General features: G+C 36.8%; 1 protein-coding gene across 1 annotated transcript; it reads right to left on the bottom strand.

Annotated features, from left to right (window-relative positions):
* Positions 1-8,944: 8,944 nt before the first annotated feature.
* On the bottom strand, positions 8,945-21,303 carry LPAR3 (lysophosphatidic acid receptor 3). The gene is made up of 2 exons (XM_070939422.1): positions 20,553-21,303; positions 8,945-9,622 (listed from the first exon to the last, which is right to left on the bottom strand). The coding sequence occupies exons 1-2, from the start codon at positions 21,286-21,288 to the stop codon at positions 9,291-9,293; spliced, it is 1,068 nt and encodes a 355-aa protein (XP_070795523.1). The 5' UTR covers positions 21,289-21,303; the 3' UTR covers positions 8,945-9,290.
* Positions 21,304-21,532: the final 229 nt, after the last annotated feature.

Genomic DNA, 21,532 nt, shown 5'->3' with positions numbered 1-21,532 from the left:
TTTCCCTTTTTTCCCAATAAAATTAATGCTGTGGTTATTATCTCCTTGCTTCAAGAATAAATACAGTAGTTGATAATATACTCAGGGACCACTCAACTCACCAGCAGAAAGAACGGAATAGGTTGCAAAATTACATCTAGTTAACAATCAAATACTTTCACGCATGAACAAGCCTGTTGCTTTCAAAGCATTAGATCACTCATAAGTAAATATTTACTTTTGGTCATTTATTTTCACTTAATGAAGGCAGGGAAATCATCCATGTACAGAGATGAAGCATATGCAAGAAATGGGAAGGATATGTCAGGTAAATGATATGTGCACACCCTCTAAAGCAGTGCATCCTTCAGGGTGTTTTTGTTTTTTTAGAATATTTAAAAAAAACACTCATAAAAAGAAAATAAAGAGGGTCAAAGCTGCACACAAAAAGGACAGTAGATAGAGAACAATTCAAGAAAATGCAATGTAGTAGAATAAAAATGTTTGCCCAAAGTGCTTCATTATATTGTTTGAGAAGGATGAGTGATATATTTCTTGGGAATGGAATCCAAGGAAGAACATTTGGGATATTAGCAGAGACTAAGTATGTCATTTTCTGTATCCTTAAGGGTGGCATATTCTACCACAGTCTTTAGAAATACAGAACTAATTCTTTTGTTTAATAATAGCACAGTTGAACAAAACCCCTAATTTCTTAATGCTTAATTTCTTAACTAATGACTTATATATATATTGATAAATGTAAACTTCCTTGAATTTTTCTAATTTATCTCTAAAGTTATTGTAATTCGTGGGCAATGGGCATTGTTGCAATTTACAGTCAGTAACTTCTACCGGTGGTTAACACATTATTCATCAGACTTAATGGCCTTACAGCAGTCCCACTCAAGATGCAGTGGTCTCATGAAGGTTGCTTAAATTATATTTCTTCATGTACTTCAAATACTACTTCAAAAGATTATTTTTATGCATCACTTAAACTGTGGTCAGTCAGTTTTGTTGCTTTTGGAGGATCCCTCCTATTCATTCTGCTCTACAGAAACCTGGAGTTCTGCCCTGAAATCCTCCCTGACTGTACCACCCTGATGACACCACTGAAGTCTACAGCTGAGTTTTGTTTTGTGTGAAAATATGATTCCTTTGATCTGTCTCAAATATTCCACTATTCCTCTTGTGCCAAACAGTTGAGAATCATTAACTTTAATGCTGCAAAAGGAGATTCAGAGAAACTACTAAACTATCTTATCATAGAGCAGTGATGACAAGCCTATGACATGTGTATCAAAAGGTGACACACCACATTTTGGGTGATATGGCAGCATCCACCAACACTCAAGAAGTATTCTCGAAAGCATGCCTCATTCACGTGTGATTTTCAGAGGCTGCAGAGGCTGGGCAAGAGGGCCGGGCTCTCACTCAGACTCCGGAGCCTCCAAAAATCATACAAGAACAGGGCACGGTTTGCAGAGTTTTCACCACTGCAGAGGTTGTGGAAGAGCATTCTCCATAGCTGCTTCAAGAACAGACTCCTTGTGGGACCCTGAGCACTCTCAGGTAGACCATGGGGGCCTGTCAACAGAAAGAAAACACCGGCTGAAGGTAAGCAAAGCACAGCAAATCCTGGAAAGTACTTGGTTGCAGAGGCAATTCCACTGTTCCCCAGGGCTCAGGCACCTTAGGAAATGGCAGCCATTTTGAGTGGTAGCCATGGCACTCAAGCTGAAATCCAGGCCAAGAAATGGCAGCCATTTTGAGTGGTAGGGGTGGCTCTCAAGCTGAAATCCAGGCTGAGGCCTGCACTCAGCCTCTGTGCTGCCACTTAGTGCTGTTGTTCTGGGTGGCCTTGTTTGGGGAGGGGAGGAGGGAGAGAGACTTGTTTCTCTTGTTTGAGATGTATGTGTGATATGCCAGTAGAGTCAAATTAGGAATTTTTTAAATGTTTAACACACTGAGCCCAGGTTAGGGAATGCTCAGGACAGATAATACTTCCATTTTGTGAATAATTCTTTATATAAGTGACAATATAAATATGAATCCCTATTTAAAAATTCAGAATAGAGTGGTCTTCTGGTCTTCTGATAATTAAATATCTCAATCAGTGATGTCATACATTCAAATGTTATGCTCTGTTGGGCAACGGTGGGGGGGGGGGTGTTAATGACTGAGGCGAGGCAGGTTTCAAAGCTAACAAGCCTTTATTTGGCTTAACCGACAGCAAGGAAGAAGTATAAGAACAGAACTGCAACTTGCACATTTGACAGCTATTTATACGATAGCTGTCAAAGTGTCCAACCAATGGCAGGGTCTGGATTCTCCCGCTGGAACAGCAGCACATTTTAGTCAATCAGGAACTCACGTCATAAGTCTGAGGACTTAACAGGTTACATTGTCTGTAGTTTGGGAAAGACCTAGATTTTTTATTCTGTCAGTTCCCAGTTGGACTATTGCAATATGCTCCACATGGAAAGCTGGTTTGCTCTAGCCGGTTAAGGCACCAGGTTAGAAAGCAGAAGACCGTGAGTTCTTGTCCTGCCTTAGCCCTGGAAATCAGCTGAGTGTCCTTGGGTCAGTCAGTCTTTCTCAGCCAAACTCACCTCACAGGGTTGTCGGTGTGGAAGAAAAAGGAGGAGGAAGAAGTGTTAGTATTGTTTGTTGTCTTGAATTGTTTACTCAAAAATACTAAAGGTGGGAATAAAACAAATGGTTAAAAAAAAAACCTGGAACTTACAACTGCAAGTAGAGAATGGACCAATATGCAGAGTGTGTAATGTCTCTTAGTTCGATTTTGTTACACTATTTTGTGAGCTGCAGTAAGTCCTAGTTTCTTACTAGATGCAATTCCAGTTGCTGGCCATTGATTTTAAAGCCCTACATGGCATAGGGTAGGTCAGTGTTTCTCAGCCTTGGTAACTTTAAGTTTTGTAGACTTTAAGCTTAAAGTTGTGGGGGGGATGTTCCACAGGGCATGGCCTAGGTCAGGGGTGGACAAATGTGGACTTTTACAACCTGTGGACTTCAACTCTCAAAATTCCTGAGACAGCTTGGCTGTCTATTTATTGGGACCCCGAAAGTGTGATTTTTCCATAGTAGTCCATGATCTGTGCAACATCCCCCCCACTCTGGATTCTGCAGCTCCCACTGTTTTATCCTTCCTACAAGGCCATAAAGTGCTGGCTCTTTTCTCAGGTAGGGCAAGCTGTGAGAGTAAAGCCAATGGATGGTTTTGTTGGAGGCATCCGAGGATAGCTAAGGTCCAGGTTTTTGTTTTTATGGTTTCTTGGTTTTATTGTTGTGAGCTGCCTAGAATTCTCTAATGGGTGGCCATACAAATCTGATAAATATGATCTATTAAGACAATTGTAAAAAATCAGACAAGATGTTCATTTCTTGCTCCCAGTCTCCTCGCACATTGATATGAGATAATGTATTGTAATGAAATCATGTGGCATAACTATGAGAAATGAATGATTCAGGAAAAATAGTAGCTTTTCTTTGAGAAAAGCTTTTTCTTGTTTCCCACAAAACCATATTTCTTAGTCCTAAATTGACCAGTGTGGTATATTAAAAACTAAAGACTCTTAATAGGACTTTTAAATATTAGCAGAACTGCAGTGAACAAAAAAGATTTGATTTAAGAACAGGAGGAGCAGGTTCTGATTAAGACAGAAGACAAAAGGACTGCGTATATTCAGCAGTTTATGATGGAAGCAGTAAAACAGAGGGATGTTAAGCTTTGCATACTGAGCAGAAATACTCAGTGAAATCAGGAATTTGTGACCTGAGATTAGTATACCATGTATACTCAATTTACAATCCTCTGAAAACGTAATATTACACAGATATTCACATACCCAATCTAGTTTTCTCTGAAAAAGGTTAGTTGGTGCATTATTTTTCAGTATTAAACCAACTTAATTCCTGCAGGTAACAACAACAACAAAAAAAAAAAACCCAAACATTTTTAGCCCATCCAATTTAGTGGCTCTCCCCGCTATCAATAGTCTTGGCCAAAGAAACCCCAAAGCTAAATATTTGATTATATTTTTCCTAATAAATCATTCCAGATTAGTTTCAAAGGAAAGGCATGATTTGTTCTTAACCACCTGATCAAACATTTTCAAATTCTTTATAAACCTCCTTAAAAATATTGCTTAACATTAGTTGCCATTCCTTAAAAATACATACTCATTTCTCATTTATCTTAAAGAAGGAGCAATGGGAACTTTCCACATCAGGCTTTTCCACCAATCTGGGACTGGCACTGTTCTCTTTCCAGGTGGTGCTCTTGATAGCAGAGTTCATTTTTCTCCACTTTGGGCATGCGCAGGACAGATAAGACTTCCATTTTGTGATTTGCCACACATTTAAGTTCATAGTTGTTGGTATTCTTACCTTATCACCTCCTCTTATATTCTCTAGAAAACAGTATTAGCTCAATATGTTAGTTTATTTTAATCCATTTCATATACGATGCATGTGAAAAAGAGCAGGGTTTTTGTTCCTGCAGCTGTGCCTGCCCAGATTTATTTATCAAACTGATATGCTACTCATCTCATCAACAGGTGACTCTAGGTGGCTTACAACATCGCTTAACTTGATATTCCCTATTTATATAGGCAGTTGTCCTCAAAATCTTGCCTTACCTTACCTCTGACTATAATAAATTGATTACTCCACCCATTTAAAGCTGTAGGCAGCAGCCACCATTCCTGGTTGAAACTGTTGGGGAAAGCATATTAAAAAAAGTGAGATATTTTTTTAAAAAATAGCAGAATTTGTCATAATCACTGCCTTTAATGGGTGTTTATTCATAGGAATGTAACATAACTGAATGTCCATGCTTGAACTCTCCCTCCCTCCCTCCTCTTGTTGGCTTTTTTTTTTTAATTTGATTTATATACCGCCCTACTCCCAAAGGACTCAGGGCAGTGAACAGGCACAAGATAAAACACATAGAATACAAAAATTTAAGAGCAGAAGTAAAATCGAATTAAATCAATTTAGCCCAAGACAAATTTAAAACCCCAGGTTAAGAACAAATTAAAATTTACTTTAAAATTTACATTAAAAAGAGAATGGGAGAGGTTAGGCCAGACCAGCCTGGTGAAATAAAAAGGTCTTGAGAGCGCGGCGGAAGGTGCGTAGATCCAGGATCCTCCGTATCTCCGGAGGGAGCTCGTTCCAGATAGTAGGTGCCCCCATAGAGAAGGCTCTCCCCCTGGGGGCCGCCAGCCAACATTGTTTCGCCGACGGCACCCAGAGGAGTCCCTCTCTGTGAGAGCGTACCGGCCGGTGGGAGGCCGTTTGCGGCAGCAGGCGGTCCCGTAAATAACCAGGCCCTAAGCCATGGAGCGCTTTCTGATTAATGTGGATAGATTACCATTATAGTACACAAGTGTAGCCGTAAACACTCTTAGTCTCAGAAGGTGCCTTGTAGCACTTTTCTGACTAATATCTTAAAAGACGTAACCTTTGGTGAGCTGAAGTTCGCTTCATCAGATGCATAGAGTGGCTAGATTGATATAGGAAAAGGTTGGGGGTGTGTATGTGTAGCTGAAGGATTTCAAGTAAGATGGGGAGCTACTTAGATGGTTGAGAGCAAGTGCCATAAGGTTGGAATTATGGGAGAGGCGAATAGCTTTAGCTGTAGTTCAGAGAGATACAATAGATAAAGCAATAAGCTACTATTTGAATCATATTTTTGTGTGTGAGGAAGCAGGTTTTTCAAGGTTGCACAGGGAGAAATAGAACTACTTGTAGATTCTTATCAGCCAGCACACATTTGCCTTCCTATTTCAAGTGCCTCTATTCAACTATCAGGAGGAGAGTTTTTATCTGTCAGGAAAGTTATGTTCTCCAGGGGGCAGTACTGTGCAAAAGACTACGTCAGAACATGAGGGGTACCTTCTTCTGTAGAAGTAGTATTTTTTTTAGAAATATAGCTTTATTCTGCATCACAATTTTGCATTAATTAAAGAATTGAAGTAGATCAAGATAGGCAATCTTTGGTCCTCTGGATGTTACTAGTCTCTAACAATGGTCATGTTAATTGACTGAAGCTGCTGGAAATATTTATTCAGCAATGCCTGTGCAGCACTATAACTTTAGCACAGTCAAAAGTAAAGCTTTAAGCAATAACTATGGCTTATAGAAGCCAGTTGATATTCTCCTCTCATTTTTTTCAGATTTCGTTTTTTGTATTTTAAGATTTTTACTTGTACTTTTGTATTTGTGTTTTATTTCTTTGGGACTATAAATAATTTAATCAGATACAAAGGATAGAAAAATAGAGAACTGGAGTTAAGATTTTTTTTTAAGGGTAAGGGAAGAGTGTGCTTATATATAAAATGCTATATAAAAATTAGAACCAAGGGGACGAATGGCATGGGGATTAGATTTTGTTCTCATGGAATGCTTCTAGTGAAGGATACAATAGTAAACTAGAAAGTACATACAGGAAGTCCTCATTTAGCAACTGATTTGTTTAGTAAAGTTACAATGTTGATGAAAAAGTAATTTTGCAACAAGTTTCCACATGTATGACCCTGCAGCTCTGTAAAGCAATGGAAAGTTGATATAAGTTCTTAAGTACAATCAGTTTCACTTAATGGCTTCATTTAATGGCTAAGATACTGGTCCCAATTGTGCTCACAAACCTAGACTATCTGCATAAGAATTAAATGAGGTTTGGAGAATAATTATACCACTGAAAAGTGAAGAAAGCTGAAATAAGATCCTGGAACTTTTATTTTTTACCAAGAATTATAGACAGGATATTTTTGTTTTTAGGGTGGCCTGTTATTTTTTAACTGTCTTAAATGTAAAATCATAAAAATATGTAGCTGTAACAAACAATAGCAGGCAAGTTGTTTCATCATTATCCATTCTTAGCCCTTCTAGGAGATCTAACAACAAATTCTCTCCTATGCCTCTGCAGGTTGCAATAGCAGAAAATCCAGAATACAATGTTTCCTTTCATTCTTACAATGAAATTCTTTTAGAAGAAAAAAATACTTCTTTTCAAAGAATGAGCCTTACATCTGAGTTAGCCTATCAAGTTAAATTGATCTGGGCTCCTTTGATTCCATTTCATGCCAGGAACACACAGGAAGAGAAAATGCACCTCTTTCTTTCAATACATGGTTATTTCCAAACTGAAGCCAAAATATTCATGTTACAGAATAAATGAGTACATACTGTATAAATAACAAATAGTATTTTCCCGTCACCTTGGAAAGCAGCTATTCCTTGTCCTTTTTTTATGGGAACAGTTTGGTCAACTTTTTGGAACTTAATTATACATAATCTTAGTGATTGTTTTTTGTTAGTTGCAAGCAGGATTTTTAAAAGACAATTGCAGCATGAAAAAGGAGGATAAACCACCCCTCAATAGAAACTATCCATCATTACCCATTCATCATGTGATTAAACATGATTGCAATAATGAGATTAACATCATGTGTTATTAGACCTTTAGTATTTCTTCTTTAAAAAAACCAATAACTTGAGGTGCTCAAAACCAAATACAAAGCGTTTATTTTAAACACTAGATAATCCTTTTCTTCATACTTTCAACAGGCATTAAACCACTTAAAAAGTAACATATGAAAAGCAATCTGTACATATTAAGATTTTTTAAAATTAAAATATTGTAATAAAAGTATATACAAATTCATGCTTTTGCAGAAATCTTTCCAGGATCTTATACTAACCTAAAAAGATTACTGCTATCGAATACAGCTGATAAATATTGTTGCCTTTTTCTCTTTTTCTTCTGGTTATGACATACTACCTTGACTATATTGATAATTCATGAAATTATCAAGAAGCATTCAAGAAATTCAGTTTACTAACAAAACATCTAATGTACTGTTAGTAATACACTGGGCTGCATGTACATAAATGATTGTGAGGCAAAATCCTTTATATTTTTAATGACATACCACAATAAGTCCACTCCAATTAAAACAGATGCTAATAATTTTTAGACCTATTAACATGGCATGTGAGCTACATATGCATGGAATAACTTATTGGGAGGACTTTAGCATGCTCTAAAAATTTTTAGAATGCTACTAAATATTGCCCCTCTGGAGCAGAAAATGCCATGTGTAGAAACTACTACTTTATACAGATTGGGGGTGGGGTGGAGTTAAATAGCAGATAAAGGACAAATGCTGGTTCTACAGCTCACATTTACAACCTAAAAAATCTTTATTAAAATGCTTAATTGCAGAACATGTACAATGTTCCGCTTATAAAACTAAACAGCCGACTATATTTACTCAGAAGCAAGTCCCACTGAGTTCAGAGCAGCTGTAGGCTGCTACTAAAGCAAACAATTTAAAAGCCACTCTGAATAACCAAACTAATTCTGGCCTAGCTCCTTCCCAAAGAAAGAAATCGGTGTCTGGGGTGTACCACTTCAGACAGAAGAGAGGTAGCAAAACTGACCGAATACTCTCTATTACAGAAATGATAGTCACAAAAGAGAAAGTCCTTCATGTAAAGAACTGGAACATTGTGGAGAAGCTTGTTTACATTATTCCCTAATATTCTGGTTACCTGTGTGGCTTTTTATTAAAAGGAAACAACTCCAAGTCTGCCATGGTGGTGCAATCCATCTTGCCACCAGAGAATGTCTTCTACTTGCTGGGCCACTAAAATGCCTTACTTGACACCACAGAACTAACCAGCTGCTTTGTTGTGGTGGCAGAAAAGCACTCATTGCTTTGGAGTATTTGCTTAATGCCCAATTCTGGACAGATGTTTGTCAGAAGGAAGTGCTGAGCACTGAGAGAGAGTCCAATGTTTGGCAACTGAGGTACTTTTGTGCCAGGCACCAAAAACATAACTGGGGAAGGCAGCCCTCAAAAGATGTAAAAATAAAGCCTCACTTGAGGATGAGGACCTCCCCCCGTCTCCTGAGAAGCTGACCCTGCCACCTCGTCACAATTGGCTGTTAAGGTGCAGCTCTGGCACAGTGACATCTCACCACTGCCTAGACCTCTGAGGAAGGAGACTCCATAATGCTGCTTGTACTGTTTCCAGACTTAAAAGGAACACTGCAGAGTTGAAACCACTCCTTCTATTCTTTCACATCCCTTCAAGTACATTTTTTCCCATCCAGTAATTATTTACAAAGATGTCAGGTAACCCTGGGATCTGGGTTTTGGTACAGAGAACATATTCTTCTGTGGTTTCAGGGTTCAGTGATCTCAGGTGGTTCAGAGATCATTTGGATTGTGGCCTACCCCCGCCGCAGTCCCCATTTGGAGGAGGAGAAGAATTCATGTATTTTCTTTGCCACTGATAGTCACTTGACTAATGCCATTTTCCAAGTACTGGCTAGAGGAATCTATGCTCCTGCCGAGCACTGCAGAGGGGATCCTCGAAGACCGGCGCTCCTGGCTTCTCTCCTCAAAGGAGCAACAAATCATGCGCCTCATAGTATTTGACATCTCGTCGTCTTTGTAAGAGTAAATTATTGGATTCATGATAGAGTTCAGCAGAGCTAGGAGAAGGAACCACCTTTTCACATTCTGAACCTCACAACGAGTGCAATTCAAACCATCAAGCAGTAGTACTACAAGTCCAGGAGTCCAGCACACAATAAACGCACCTACGGGAGAGAACAGAGGAAAGATTTAAAAGGATTATTCAAGAACAAGTTTACATTTTCTAAGAAAATGCTACTCATCCTAAAATGTATAGGCATAAAACAGTACTAGACTTACATAATTCACCAACAGATCGTGATGGGCAAGATGCCATTATTTTACCCTCCTGCAAATTATTTTACTTTTAAAGGTGTTTAAGCAATTTAATACCTGCTTCTAAGGAAAATATACCACACCCATCAATGCTCATTGGAACCCTTAAATCAGATAATCTGCAGAAGAAGTCTCAATTTACTCTTCCTCCAAAATTTTGTTATTATTGCCTAAATTGTTTTATAATTTTAAGCTAACATGGAGTGCTACAAGAGATATTTTATGAATTGATATGAATCAAATGGTTGACCTTTGTTTCACAAAGCACTGAGTAAGAGCATTCACACGAATTACAAAGACTTAAACTTTCTCATTGCTATAATACCCTATATTGTAAATGTTTGTTATAACATCTTTTTTTTTTTTTAAATCCAGGCTGGGATAGGAGAGGAGGAATTTTGAGATGGCAACAGCTAGAAGGATTATGCCTCCTCAACTTACATAATAGTTGTTTATATCCAGTGTTTACACATTTAATCTGTTATGAAAAAGAGGGGCTCTGATGGATTAGGTAGGAGTTGGTCATATGATTCCACAGGATCCTTTCTAATCCAATCCTGGAGTAAAATTTGAAAGTATAAATTCATCAGTACTTTTTCCTTGAGGCAATGCTCCTTAGGAATTGGTAGGCTATTGATGTAACATTCCGGTGGGAGTAAGGAAACAGCAGTAATGGACAGAAATGAATAGTCTTTCTCTCTACTCCATCACTTTCTCTTTGAGAGTAAATTAGTCTAGCTTTTCAATATAAAAAAGGTCCCTATCTTATGTTCAGTTTATATTGCTTTCTAAAGATATTAAATCTGAGTGAATGCTGGAATTCCTGAAACTTCATATTGCTTAGAAGGTACAATACAGAAAAAAAAACAGATTCAAACATATGTACAAAAAATGCAAGAACATAATTGTGTAGTCACAAGGAATCAAGCTTGATTTCCAGGTTCTAGACAACACAAAATCATCATTGAATTCATTCAAGTAATATAGCACAAGTCTGCAATTAGAGTTTGACTAGTTTAAATCAGGCAATTCTCTTATGGTATCTCATTGAAAACCATGGTTAATGACTTACTTCCTGCTTAGACCTTTTGGGGTCCACCACTTCCTTTTCTGTCCAAAACTAAAACTAAAAGTAGATGAAGTAGCTTCCACTGAATCTGAGCTTCCTAATCTCACTACTGTCTTATAACAGAAAAGAAAATAAATATGGCGAGAAGGTAAAAATAAATGCAGCAAATCTTATTTACTTGTAATAACTGCACCACCCATTAAAAGATTGGTTGAAGGGGCTTCACAACAGAATGATTACTAAAGCGTAGATGAGCAAGTTAGAAAAGCTTAGGCAGTACAGCATTTTATTTTATTTACATCCCATTATTAAATTCCCAGTTAGCAGAAATCTATTAAATTAAAAAATAAAACTACACTATTTAAAAATGCTTCTGATACATTAAATAATTATAAAGCATTCAGATGTATTATGTCTTCATATCCAGTGCCAACACTGCAAGTTTGTACTCTAGGATTTCAGTGCAAACAAGAGAGGGAAAGAGAGAAAACGGCTACGCATAAACCAAGTGTGTGCTTAGCTGAAGCCACAATTGCAGCCCAGTTTATAAAAATAGAAAAATTACAGCTCTGCACAAAAGGCAGGCGGTAGAAATCATAGAGGAAAATCTTTTTTTTTTAAGTCACCGTTTATATTTCAAGTAGTCTTTCCCCTCTTTTCTAAAGTTTACAAATATTTTTATAAAGTGTTCTTGTGGCAACAAGGAAGTTTTCTTCAAGTGGTCTGGATATCTTTTGACCAGGCAGATATGGAAACAAATGATTCAACTACATGCCTAGAGTTCAACTTACCAGTACACCATCCAACTAATATCCAGTTCAGTAACCCTTAGGACATAGGGAAGGGAGCTGAGTTCAGTTCCTACATTTGTGCCCAGCTTGCTGTGCAACTTTAAGGAAGCCCTCCAACTTTTCTAACTGCAAAATGTGAATAAACAGTATATAGTCAAGATTGCACGTGAATTTTACATGCTTCTATTCTGCACCACGAGCATGAATTGTACCTAAAAGAATGCTGAAGCTTCTAAATCAAACTTCATTCCTGGTGATTCCACAATTATGTTCTTCTGTTTTTTTAGGAACGGTAGGAAATGGTTTGGCATTTTTCCTTACAGAATGTTTTTCAACTTCCTAATCTAATTTACAGCCCCAAATAATTTAACATTCAAAGCACATTCAACACAGAGGATTTAATTTGGAACGTTTTCAGATGTTGAAAAAAGTTCTTATAAGTATAATTACAGAAAGTATTCTCAGGATTGATGATCTTAAGCAACATTCCCCAATCTGCTTCTCTCCAATGTATTGGACTACAATTTACATAATTCCTATTGATGTCACTATCATAGGAGTTGTAATCCCACCATACCTAGACAATACCAAGTTGGGGAAAATTCAACTTTTAAACATAATCACATCCAATTTTGTGTTTTTTCTGAAATTGCAGCTTTTTTCTGAAATTGAGCTACTGTGGCGTAGTCGTTAGACTCCTGCAGGCTACTTCTGCTGACTGCTGGCTGATTGCAATTTGGCACTTCAAATCTCACCAGGCTCTAAGATTGACTCAGCCTTCCATCCTTCCGAGATCAGTAAAATGAGGACCCAGATTGTTGGGGGCAATATGCTGTCTCTGTAAACTGCTTAGAGAGAGCTGTAAAAGCACCGTGAAGCGGTATATAAGTCTAAGTGCTACTGCTAGAACTGGCATGTAGATGGCTAGTCTTTTTATGTTTTGCAAATATATAAATATTAGTATATTTGGAACAATATTGCACAGGACAAGTAAATAAAGTGGAATGAAGCTTTTTAATGATTTTTTAAAATCCCATCTCTATTAGTTACCTAAGTAACTCAAGGTAACAAACATATATATTACTCTTTCTTTCTTCCATTTTCCCCACAACAACCCTATGAGCTGAATTGGGATGAGAGAGAGAGTGACTGACCCAAAATCAGCCATAATCATGCCTAAAACGGGACTAGAACTCAGAATCTCCTGTTTCTGAACCAGCACTTTAAATCACTATACCAAACTTTCATAAATTTGTAATCCATCAAGGGATAAGATTGTTCTAAGTGATATCTATTTCCTTCATATATGATATGAAGCAAGTATGTTTGGTCTGTGAGTCTTATTTTCTTCAAATCAGAATAAATTTTTGTTTGTTTCTTAGAATATGGATGATTTTAAGACTTAAAAGATATTCTGTAACATTGCTACAATATTAATCCAGTCTTTTGAAAGCGTTTACAACCTAAATCTATTTTCTCTTAAAGTCTTTTCTTAAAACTGCACTGATAAATCCTTTAGCTCCAATTATTACTTCCTTCATTCCACCTTCTGGAAAGAACATTTTAAAACAACCACTTAAAACATTTGTATACTGTCAATGTAAGCAATATATATTTATATGAAGAAAGACTTAGGGGAAATAAGAGCATTTCTTCTCAAATATAGGCATGTCACAACAAGGGCTAAGCACACTTCAAATTAGCAAACCAAAAGTCTTGTGCTGGCTTGTCTAGTATGCCATATTCTTTCTTTTCAAAAAGTTGTTTTGAATTTTTAGCCAAGATGCTTTTGTAAAAGTAATCTGCAAACTGAGAAGCTTCTGGAACAATCTCTCCAATGCAGCAGCTTCTATATACTTTGAACTGCAATCCCATCATCACCCATAAACCCAATGACTGAAGGTATTTGAAATTGTCCAAAGTCAGGAAACACTGGTCTGAGACATGAAAAAGCATAATATTCAACAAAAATTTATGTAGTATCATTCAAAAGTTTATACATTTATAGCTTGATACATCATGAATTCAGGACAGTAATGACTGACTTTATTTTTTTACCTACTGGTATATCTTGGTACATATTATACAATACATACTACATATAACATATAATTTATACATATTTTGACCGTAATTCCAATGTTTTTTTACAGACTACTTAGTCATTCTTTTAACCACTTTTTTCTAGTTATGGTTAACTACTTAAAGCTTCATTTCAGAGGAAAGCAGAGCATATTAAATGAACTACAGTATCTGACACAGTTACTAAACAAAAATTGAGTGCATAAATTTGGATGACAAATGTATGCACTTCTGGTTTCTAGTCTTCTATTTCAAAGGAATATGAAGAGATAAATAAACTGGACAAAATCAAAACTCTTTGTCTTCTTTTTTAAAAAAAATCTTAAATAGAAACAGGGAGTAGGTGTTTTTTACAGGTTTCCCTCCCTGGCTGCAGATAACAGTTTTTAGTCTGTGAATGTGAAGGTCAAATGTATCAGGCAGAGCCTATTATGCAAGATGAAGGGAGAATTAATAGCAATGGATCAGAAATAAAGAAAACAGTTTTAAGCATCAAGAGCTTGGAGAACACATGCAGAAATATAAACTCCCATAGACTATTGTTACTTCAAACACTAATTTATTTTATTTATTTTTATTTTATTTTATTTTGAATTTGTATACCGCCCTTCTCCCTGAGGACTCAGGGCGGTGAACAGCCAAGTAAAAACATCAAATACAAATATTAAAATACAGTTAAAATATACATATATAAATTTGGCCCTGTTAATTAAAAACAATAAACAAAACACTTAAAAACACTTAAAAAACTTAAATTTACAGCAAACTAAATCTCAGCAGTCAGCATACAATCCTGTTAGTCTACAAAATCTTTTATTCTAAAGAATCTATGCCTTGTGTTTCCAGTGATGATGGCAGCCATGCTAGCTAGTTTGATATAGTGGCTATTCAATCCTCTAACCTCTTTCTTAAAAAGTTGTCCAAAGACTCTGATAGCAAAAGAATTTTCAATAGAGGCTCCCTAACACTTTCAGGCTCTAGCAAAGAGTTCAAATTCAGGAATTACAGCATTAGCCATAGAGAAGTTTCCCCATTGGCTCATTGCCATGAATTAATATCTAAGAAATGGAAAACTAGTTTTGAGGAATAAAAATAAGACATTGGACAACTTAGGATAAATGAAAGCAGCATAATTTTTCTACCACTAAAATACGCAGATACAGGGAGTGAAAACAGTCGTTTAAAAATTTAGGTAGATTGTTATCTCTAAACATAATAGGAGAAAGAATTAGAAACTTCTGAAAAGCAATTGCGATGACGTGCAACCTTAAAGAAAATACTTCTGTTCTCCTGAGCAAATTAGTCAGTTGTAACATACTGCAAACAGAGCCTTTATCTGATTTCTGAAAATGTTTCCATCAATTTAGATTGGCTAGATGCTTTATTTTACAAGTAGTTCATACTAGAAATCCCCTTTTTTCCCATCCAAAGGCAATGAAACATACTTGAAACATTGCAAATATGTGCACTAAGTGCACATATTTGCATTAAGTCCCTTGAGGTATCTTTAATTCTTATTAGCTGTACTTATTAGAGCAAGAGTTGTGTGTCAGATGCTCATTCCATTTGTAATGCTGACCATGTGTGTTAAAAGCAGAATCATGAATGCCAATTGATCTTATTTGAAATCAAAATTTCAGAATGAGTGTTATAACTCCTCTAATTAAGGTTGTAAATCTTTTCCTTGAAATGTTCCTTCAATCTAATGACTGCAGGAACTCATCAACTGAGCTTCTGAATGAATATTCCTGACAGAAAAAAAAGTTGCCTGCTGAATTTCTGCTGACACACAGCTTTGCAGAATAAAAAAGCTCTGACAAAGAGAAAGGGTGTAATCCTATTCAGATTTCAAGGCTTCCCTGCTTGAAGATTTTTAATATTTTAGGCTGCTAAATATCTACTATGCTTTGGAAATCAATCCACAATCTTAAGACCTGCCTTAGAGGTGCAGGTTTACAGGCTTGAGTTCCATGAGAAAAAGGCCTTAGGATGTTATCTATCACCATAAAGGCTGATTAAAAGTCTGAACATTGAAGTAATTAACGGCAAATTAAGTCTGGACACCAAAATGGTGTCCACCAAATATATTTCTTTGTTGTCTTCTGTAAAATGGATTGACAGCATTCCCCTATAGAGGAAAACAACTAAACATTTACATCTGCCAGGTTTACATGGATCTAGATTCAGATTTAGATTCTGGATTTAGGTAAAATTCAAAAATGTGTGTCAGAGTCGTTCCAAAAAATACAACTTTGCCCAGAAACAAAGTGACAGATCCACTTTCTCTATTCAAATCTAGCTGTCAAGATTTTAATTTCACTTGCACATTAAAAGGAGAAGCATAAATCCACATGCAGTGCCACATGAAACTACTGGGGAGAACATCTAAAGTTTTGGAATATGCAGATGATATCAAGATTTATTGCTCCTCAGCATCCAACTTCAAAGAAATAACGGGTACCCTTGGACATTGGTTAAGTTTAATACTGTGCTGGACTAGGGAGAATAAGACTGAGGTTCTTCTAATAAATAGGAATCTGGACTTGGGGCAGAGGTTCAGTCTTATATGGATAGGATTGTTCTTCCCCTGAAACCATATGTCCACTGTCTGGGAGTGACAGTAGACTCCCTGGTTTTAAATCACTGGATTTGAAAGTAGTACCTGTTGCAGTGAGTGTATTGCATAATGATGGCTACTAGGCAGCTGAGATTCTTTCTGAGTTGCTTAGATTTGGCAAGTTAACAATGTTTAATTATTGGGTTCCTATCTCCCTAACTTGACTGGGCGGCTAATACAGGTTAGAGCCACAATATAAAAATACATATCATGACAAACTAAAAAAACGTTCTTGAAAATGTTTCACTTCTCATCCAAGAAGCTTCTGCAGTTCTGAAGCTTCTTGGATGAGAAGCAAAATATTTTCAAGAAAAAACTAGGAAAGTCCAGTTGCCTTTTGAAAAGCATCCTTGGGATGACCACAGCCTGGATGATTAAAAATCTCTGTAGACATATACCAACAATGTGGGCTAAATTACTTTCCTGACCCTCATGCTTGGGGAATCAGTCAGATCCTCAAGCCTTTCGAAAAGGTAAATAGGATCAGAGCCATCCCCATCTCCAGCAGCATGGTGCTTCAGAAACAGCTATGGAAAAGGCACATTTCCTGAGTTCCATCACATCATGCCCCACCTGCCTGAACAAATGGGTCTTCCAAAACTGACACAGAGAGAAACAATGGATGCCAGTTAATTCCTCAAATACCTCCCACCAACCCACCCCGGGCCAGGAAGGGCTTTAAAGGTAATAACCAGTACCTTAAATTGCCATGAAAGCCAATTGGGAGCCAGTGTAGCTCATGGAGCATATGGGCATAATGAAGTACACATGCTATAATCTATTCAACGGTTGTCTCAAAGATGCTTTTTTCTTCAAAAGGCAACTGGGCTAGGTTTTTTCCCCTTGAGGATAGAAACATTTCACTTCTCATCCAAGAACCTTCATCAGTTCTGATGGTGTGGGAGATGGAAGGATAGGTACTGACAGTTGAGATTGAATGGTAGGGAATGGAATGATAGGTTCTGATAAAGTGATGGTGGCGGATGGAATAATTTTTTTGCAGTTATGTGGTTGCTAGCACCCTCTGAGAGGTCACTTGGGGGTTTATCTGTGCCCTCAGGGTCACCACCTGAATCAGGGCGCAATTGGTTGTGGAATCTTCTTGGAGCAGCTGCAAGGGCTGTGTTGTAAACTGGAGATAACGTGGCTTCTTATTCCTCCCCCTCTCTTGAAGAACGCGTGTTCAATTATAATCCAGATGGATTATTTTACCCCTCTTTCAAACCAAAGGTCCTCTCTATCCAATATGTGGTTGCAACTATGCAATGAGTACACCCTGACTAGATTATTATAATGCAGTGCATTCTATACAGAATTTTTTTTGAAAAGCTTCTGGAAGTTACAGTTAGTGATAAACCCAAATCTATTAATTGCTACAAGCTAGAGGAAACATGCTATGCTTGTACTGAAATATCTGTTCTGGATGTCAGTTGCTTAGTAGATAAAATTTAACATTAAAGCCCTTAATGGTTTGGGTCATGACTCTAGGAGGACCTCCTCTGTTGTTAGAAACTTGTCCTGGTGTTATCTACAGAAGAGGCCCTTTTAAAGATACTCTTACTGTCAGAGGTTTGTTTATCTGCCACATAGAAGTTAGTGTCCTGCATCGCTTCCAAGCTATGGAATGAATTAGCAGAGAACTGCATTTGACCCCCACTCTTGATATCTCAAAAATCTGTAAAGATGCATCTCCTACGCCTATGCTTTTAAGTATTATTGTTACTTGATGTTATGTTTTAAATGTTTGAATAAGTTCTCTTTTTAAAATTCTGGAGTATCCATTTCAGCAAAAAGCTGTATTAAACAGGAATAAATTAAATGTGTCAGTAAATATCACCTGTGCTGAAAAATTGTGTTCAGAAGGCATAATCTACGAACAATGGGCTGGCTGAGTGAAAAAAGATTTGCAGTGAAATTTCTGGAGAGTACCAAATTATTTAATAGCTTTCCTTTTATAAATGCAGCAATATGGGTATTTGTTTTGGCTTTACACATAGTAAAGGAAATGTAATGCTGATATTTTGGATTTCAACCAACTACTACTGGGAAATTCTGCAAAATTTTGTGAACTGTGGTTTAATTTAATCTTCACTATGAAAGCTTTATGTTTGATCTAGCACTACTTTTAGAGAGACTGTCTTGGTTGTGTCATCCAATAACATCTATCTCAGATGCCCTGATAGGAAATGAAAACAAGAAGAAATGTATAACTACCTAAAGAAGAAAGAAAAACTCTAAGTTTCACATCACAGAGCATTATGACTATAATTAAGCATAATTTATTGCTTAGGGTAAGAGATTACATTAACACCCAACAACTTATAAACATACAAAATATCTGTATAACAGTGATAACATTGATTTACTTGGCTTAGCACTGATTTCAAGCCCCCTGCCAAATGATACATTCTAATTTCAGAAATGGACTATGGTTTTCTATCTGCTAAATAAAATCAGACAGAAGTGCCAAAAGGTTCGGATAAGGAAAAGTTATTTTTTTAACAATAGAAGACTGCACTCTAGATGCAGAACTCTTTATCTTCAATTGGACTATTATTGATATTTATTATTAAGTATACCGCTTTTTATTTAGGTCATATTTCTCCCCCCCCCCATCCCTCTAAATTCTAATTAGACGAGAAGCAAGCCACCTGCCAGACTGAATTCACTTACCAGACCATGTCCTTGAGTCTAGCTCAGATAAGAATATTAAACTTGCCTTTCGCATGTTATGGCTATCTCACAGTATTAAAATATGGGTGTCCCCAGTAAGACAGAGCAGTGCTTTCTTTTGTTATCTTCTGTTAAGAAGGCAACTCTAAGAAGATTAATGTGGTATCTTCATAATTATGAAAGAAGGTATTCAGCTTATGACCAAAAGTAGAAAACTGTGCAAGCAGCCACCCCCAAGCTTCTCAAGGCCACTTCATCGTCCTTTTTTGAACACCTGCTGAACAGCTTGAATCCAAGATGTTTCTTTGTAACATTACATCTTTCCTATCAGGTGACAATGAATTTGGGGGAAGAATTTATCTTTGTGAAAGTATCTTACATAAGAAAGGAATCCTAATTAAGTTGCTAACAGTTAGGAAATACGACACAAGCTAAGGAAAGTAATACTTTTTATTAGCCTTTCCTAATCTGATATCCTTCAAATATGCTAAACTACAGCCAGCACAGTCATAATTGGGAATGATGAGAAATGGAATCCAGGATGTCAAAAAGAAGTAAAAATATGTATCTCAGAAGACAAGTGATTTTAAAGGGGACAAATTTCCTAAATCCTCTATAATTTTTGCTCTCAGATCATGCCAGTATCTGAAATAGAATATTTTGTAGAACACCAAACTACCCCAATTTTTAAGAATCCATATTAGACATTCAAGCAACTAACAAAGGTGTTCTAAAAGTTTTGTTAACTAATTAATTAAATTAAATAATTAAAGATGACTTATTTATGCCTGAAGTACAGAATACACCAATTCTCCTCTAAATTAGATAGTTACCTATCAAATTCAAACCAAACTCCACCCCATTTTTCACTTCAGTGCTCCTATTACTTATTAACAGAGTCATTTGTTGCCTTTTGATATTTTGTTATCCTTTGATGGATTCTATCTTTTGACCAAATAGTTCCAATACAGCATCTTAGCAAATATCCTATGTACTGTACTTTACTTGTTTTGCTGCAATTTCCACATGCCAAGTGTATTGCATGATTATTGCTGATCTTTAAGCAAGTCCCCCAGTTCTCGCATGGATAGGAACTGGACCAAATTAAGCTACTATCATAAATATCAAGAACCTCACAAAGAGTGAATGCTGAAACTACAATCTAAATTAGTCATTTGGGGGGAGACTTCTCTTTTTGCACTAAAACACCAACCTGGGAATTTAGGTGACTCTGAAATGAATCAGTTTTTTATCTGCAATTGGAATGTTTTTCATTAATAAAACAATCCATGCATTAAAACTCTAAAGAGGAGGAATTTAAGCCTTAGTACCAGCAGCTGCATAGTCTCCTCCTGCAACATTGCACAACAACCATATGTAAATAAGCTGAGTATATTTTTTCTGAAGAATGTGTAATGCATCAGAAGAATATAGGTCGAGTTCTCATTACTTGAAGGATGGAACAACAAATTGAAATATATATATCCAGATGCAGAGAAAACTCTTTTTAAAACTAGATAATAATAGCACAGCTCACCATATCTTACCTAACACTGCCATGACGGTCTTCATAAGTTTCATCGGAGTTTTCCTGCGGCTGATGGATCCACTAGTATGCGGAGACAAAACATTTGTTTTTCTCTGGACATACATGTAGATTCTTATGTATACAACAACCATGATGAAGAAAACTCCCAGATTGGAGACTGTCCAAAATATCAAATAACTCCTGCTATAAATAGGAGCTAGAGAAGAGCAGGTGGAAATGTCGCACAGGCAGTTCCAGCCCAATGTGGGCACCGCGCCCATGAAAATTGCTATGGCCCAGATCAACAAAATAAAAAATGTGACTCTCTTCTTTGTGAGATTACTGTGAACCCTCATCTTCACAATAGATACGTGCCGCTCAACAGCAATTACCAGTAAGTTGGCCAGAGAGGCTGTCAAACTTGTGTCCAAAAGTCCCTGGCGTAAAAACCATCTATTTACACTTAATGTTCTTGACACTGGGCCAGTATTGAACATCAAAAATACATAAGCGATACCTGCAAAAAAATCTGCAGCAGCGAGGTTGGCTAGCAAATAATAAAAGGGGTAGTGGAACTTCTTGTTTTTTACCACAGCAGCTATGACCAAAGAGTTTGAAAGGAAAATAAAGAAACAAAAAAAAGTGCCAAAGCATAAAACAATTACAAGAGTTGTCCCTGACCACTCGTCTGCCGTATCAGCATTACTCCTATTATAAAAGAAGTCCATGCGTTTATCATAGTGGCATTCATTCATCCTGGACTTGAGAATTGCATTCTAGAGGGGGGAAAAAGATAAGAAAAAATGTAATTAGAATAAAGTTTTGCTTCCTTATCCTTTTACATTTGCTGTAACTATTACATTTTCACTCAAAAATGATATTCACATTAATACCATTAGATCAAAATTTCTAACGACTATATGTTGTCCAAAATATAGTTCTGTGTACATGCAACATAAGCATAAGAACTGGGATATTTTCTTCCACTTCTGCATTTTT

Source organism: Pituophis catenifer, unplaced genomic scaffold (genome assembly GCF_029215685.1).
Source record: "Pituophis catenifer annectens isolate HBS135680 unplaced genomic scaffold, rPitCat1.0.hap2 SCAF_3, whole genome shotgun sequence".
NCBI lineage: Eukaryota > Metazoa > Chordata > Lepidosauria > Squamata > Colubridae > Pituophis > Pituophis catenifer.
Note: the sequence above shows the minus strand (reverse complement) of the source record. Positions and strands in the feature narration are given on the sequence as shown.

Bases quoted from the DNA above. Each gene is read 5' to 3' on its own strand.
- LPAR3 (XM_070939422.1), bottom strand. From the start codon at position 21,288: ATGAATGAATGCCACTATGATAAACGCATGGACTTCTTTTATAATAGG. The intron at 9,623-20,552 runs GTAAGATATGGT...TCTCTCCCGTAG, and splicing joins GACCGTCATGGCAGTGTTAG to GTGCGTTTATTGTGTGCTGG.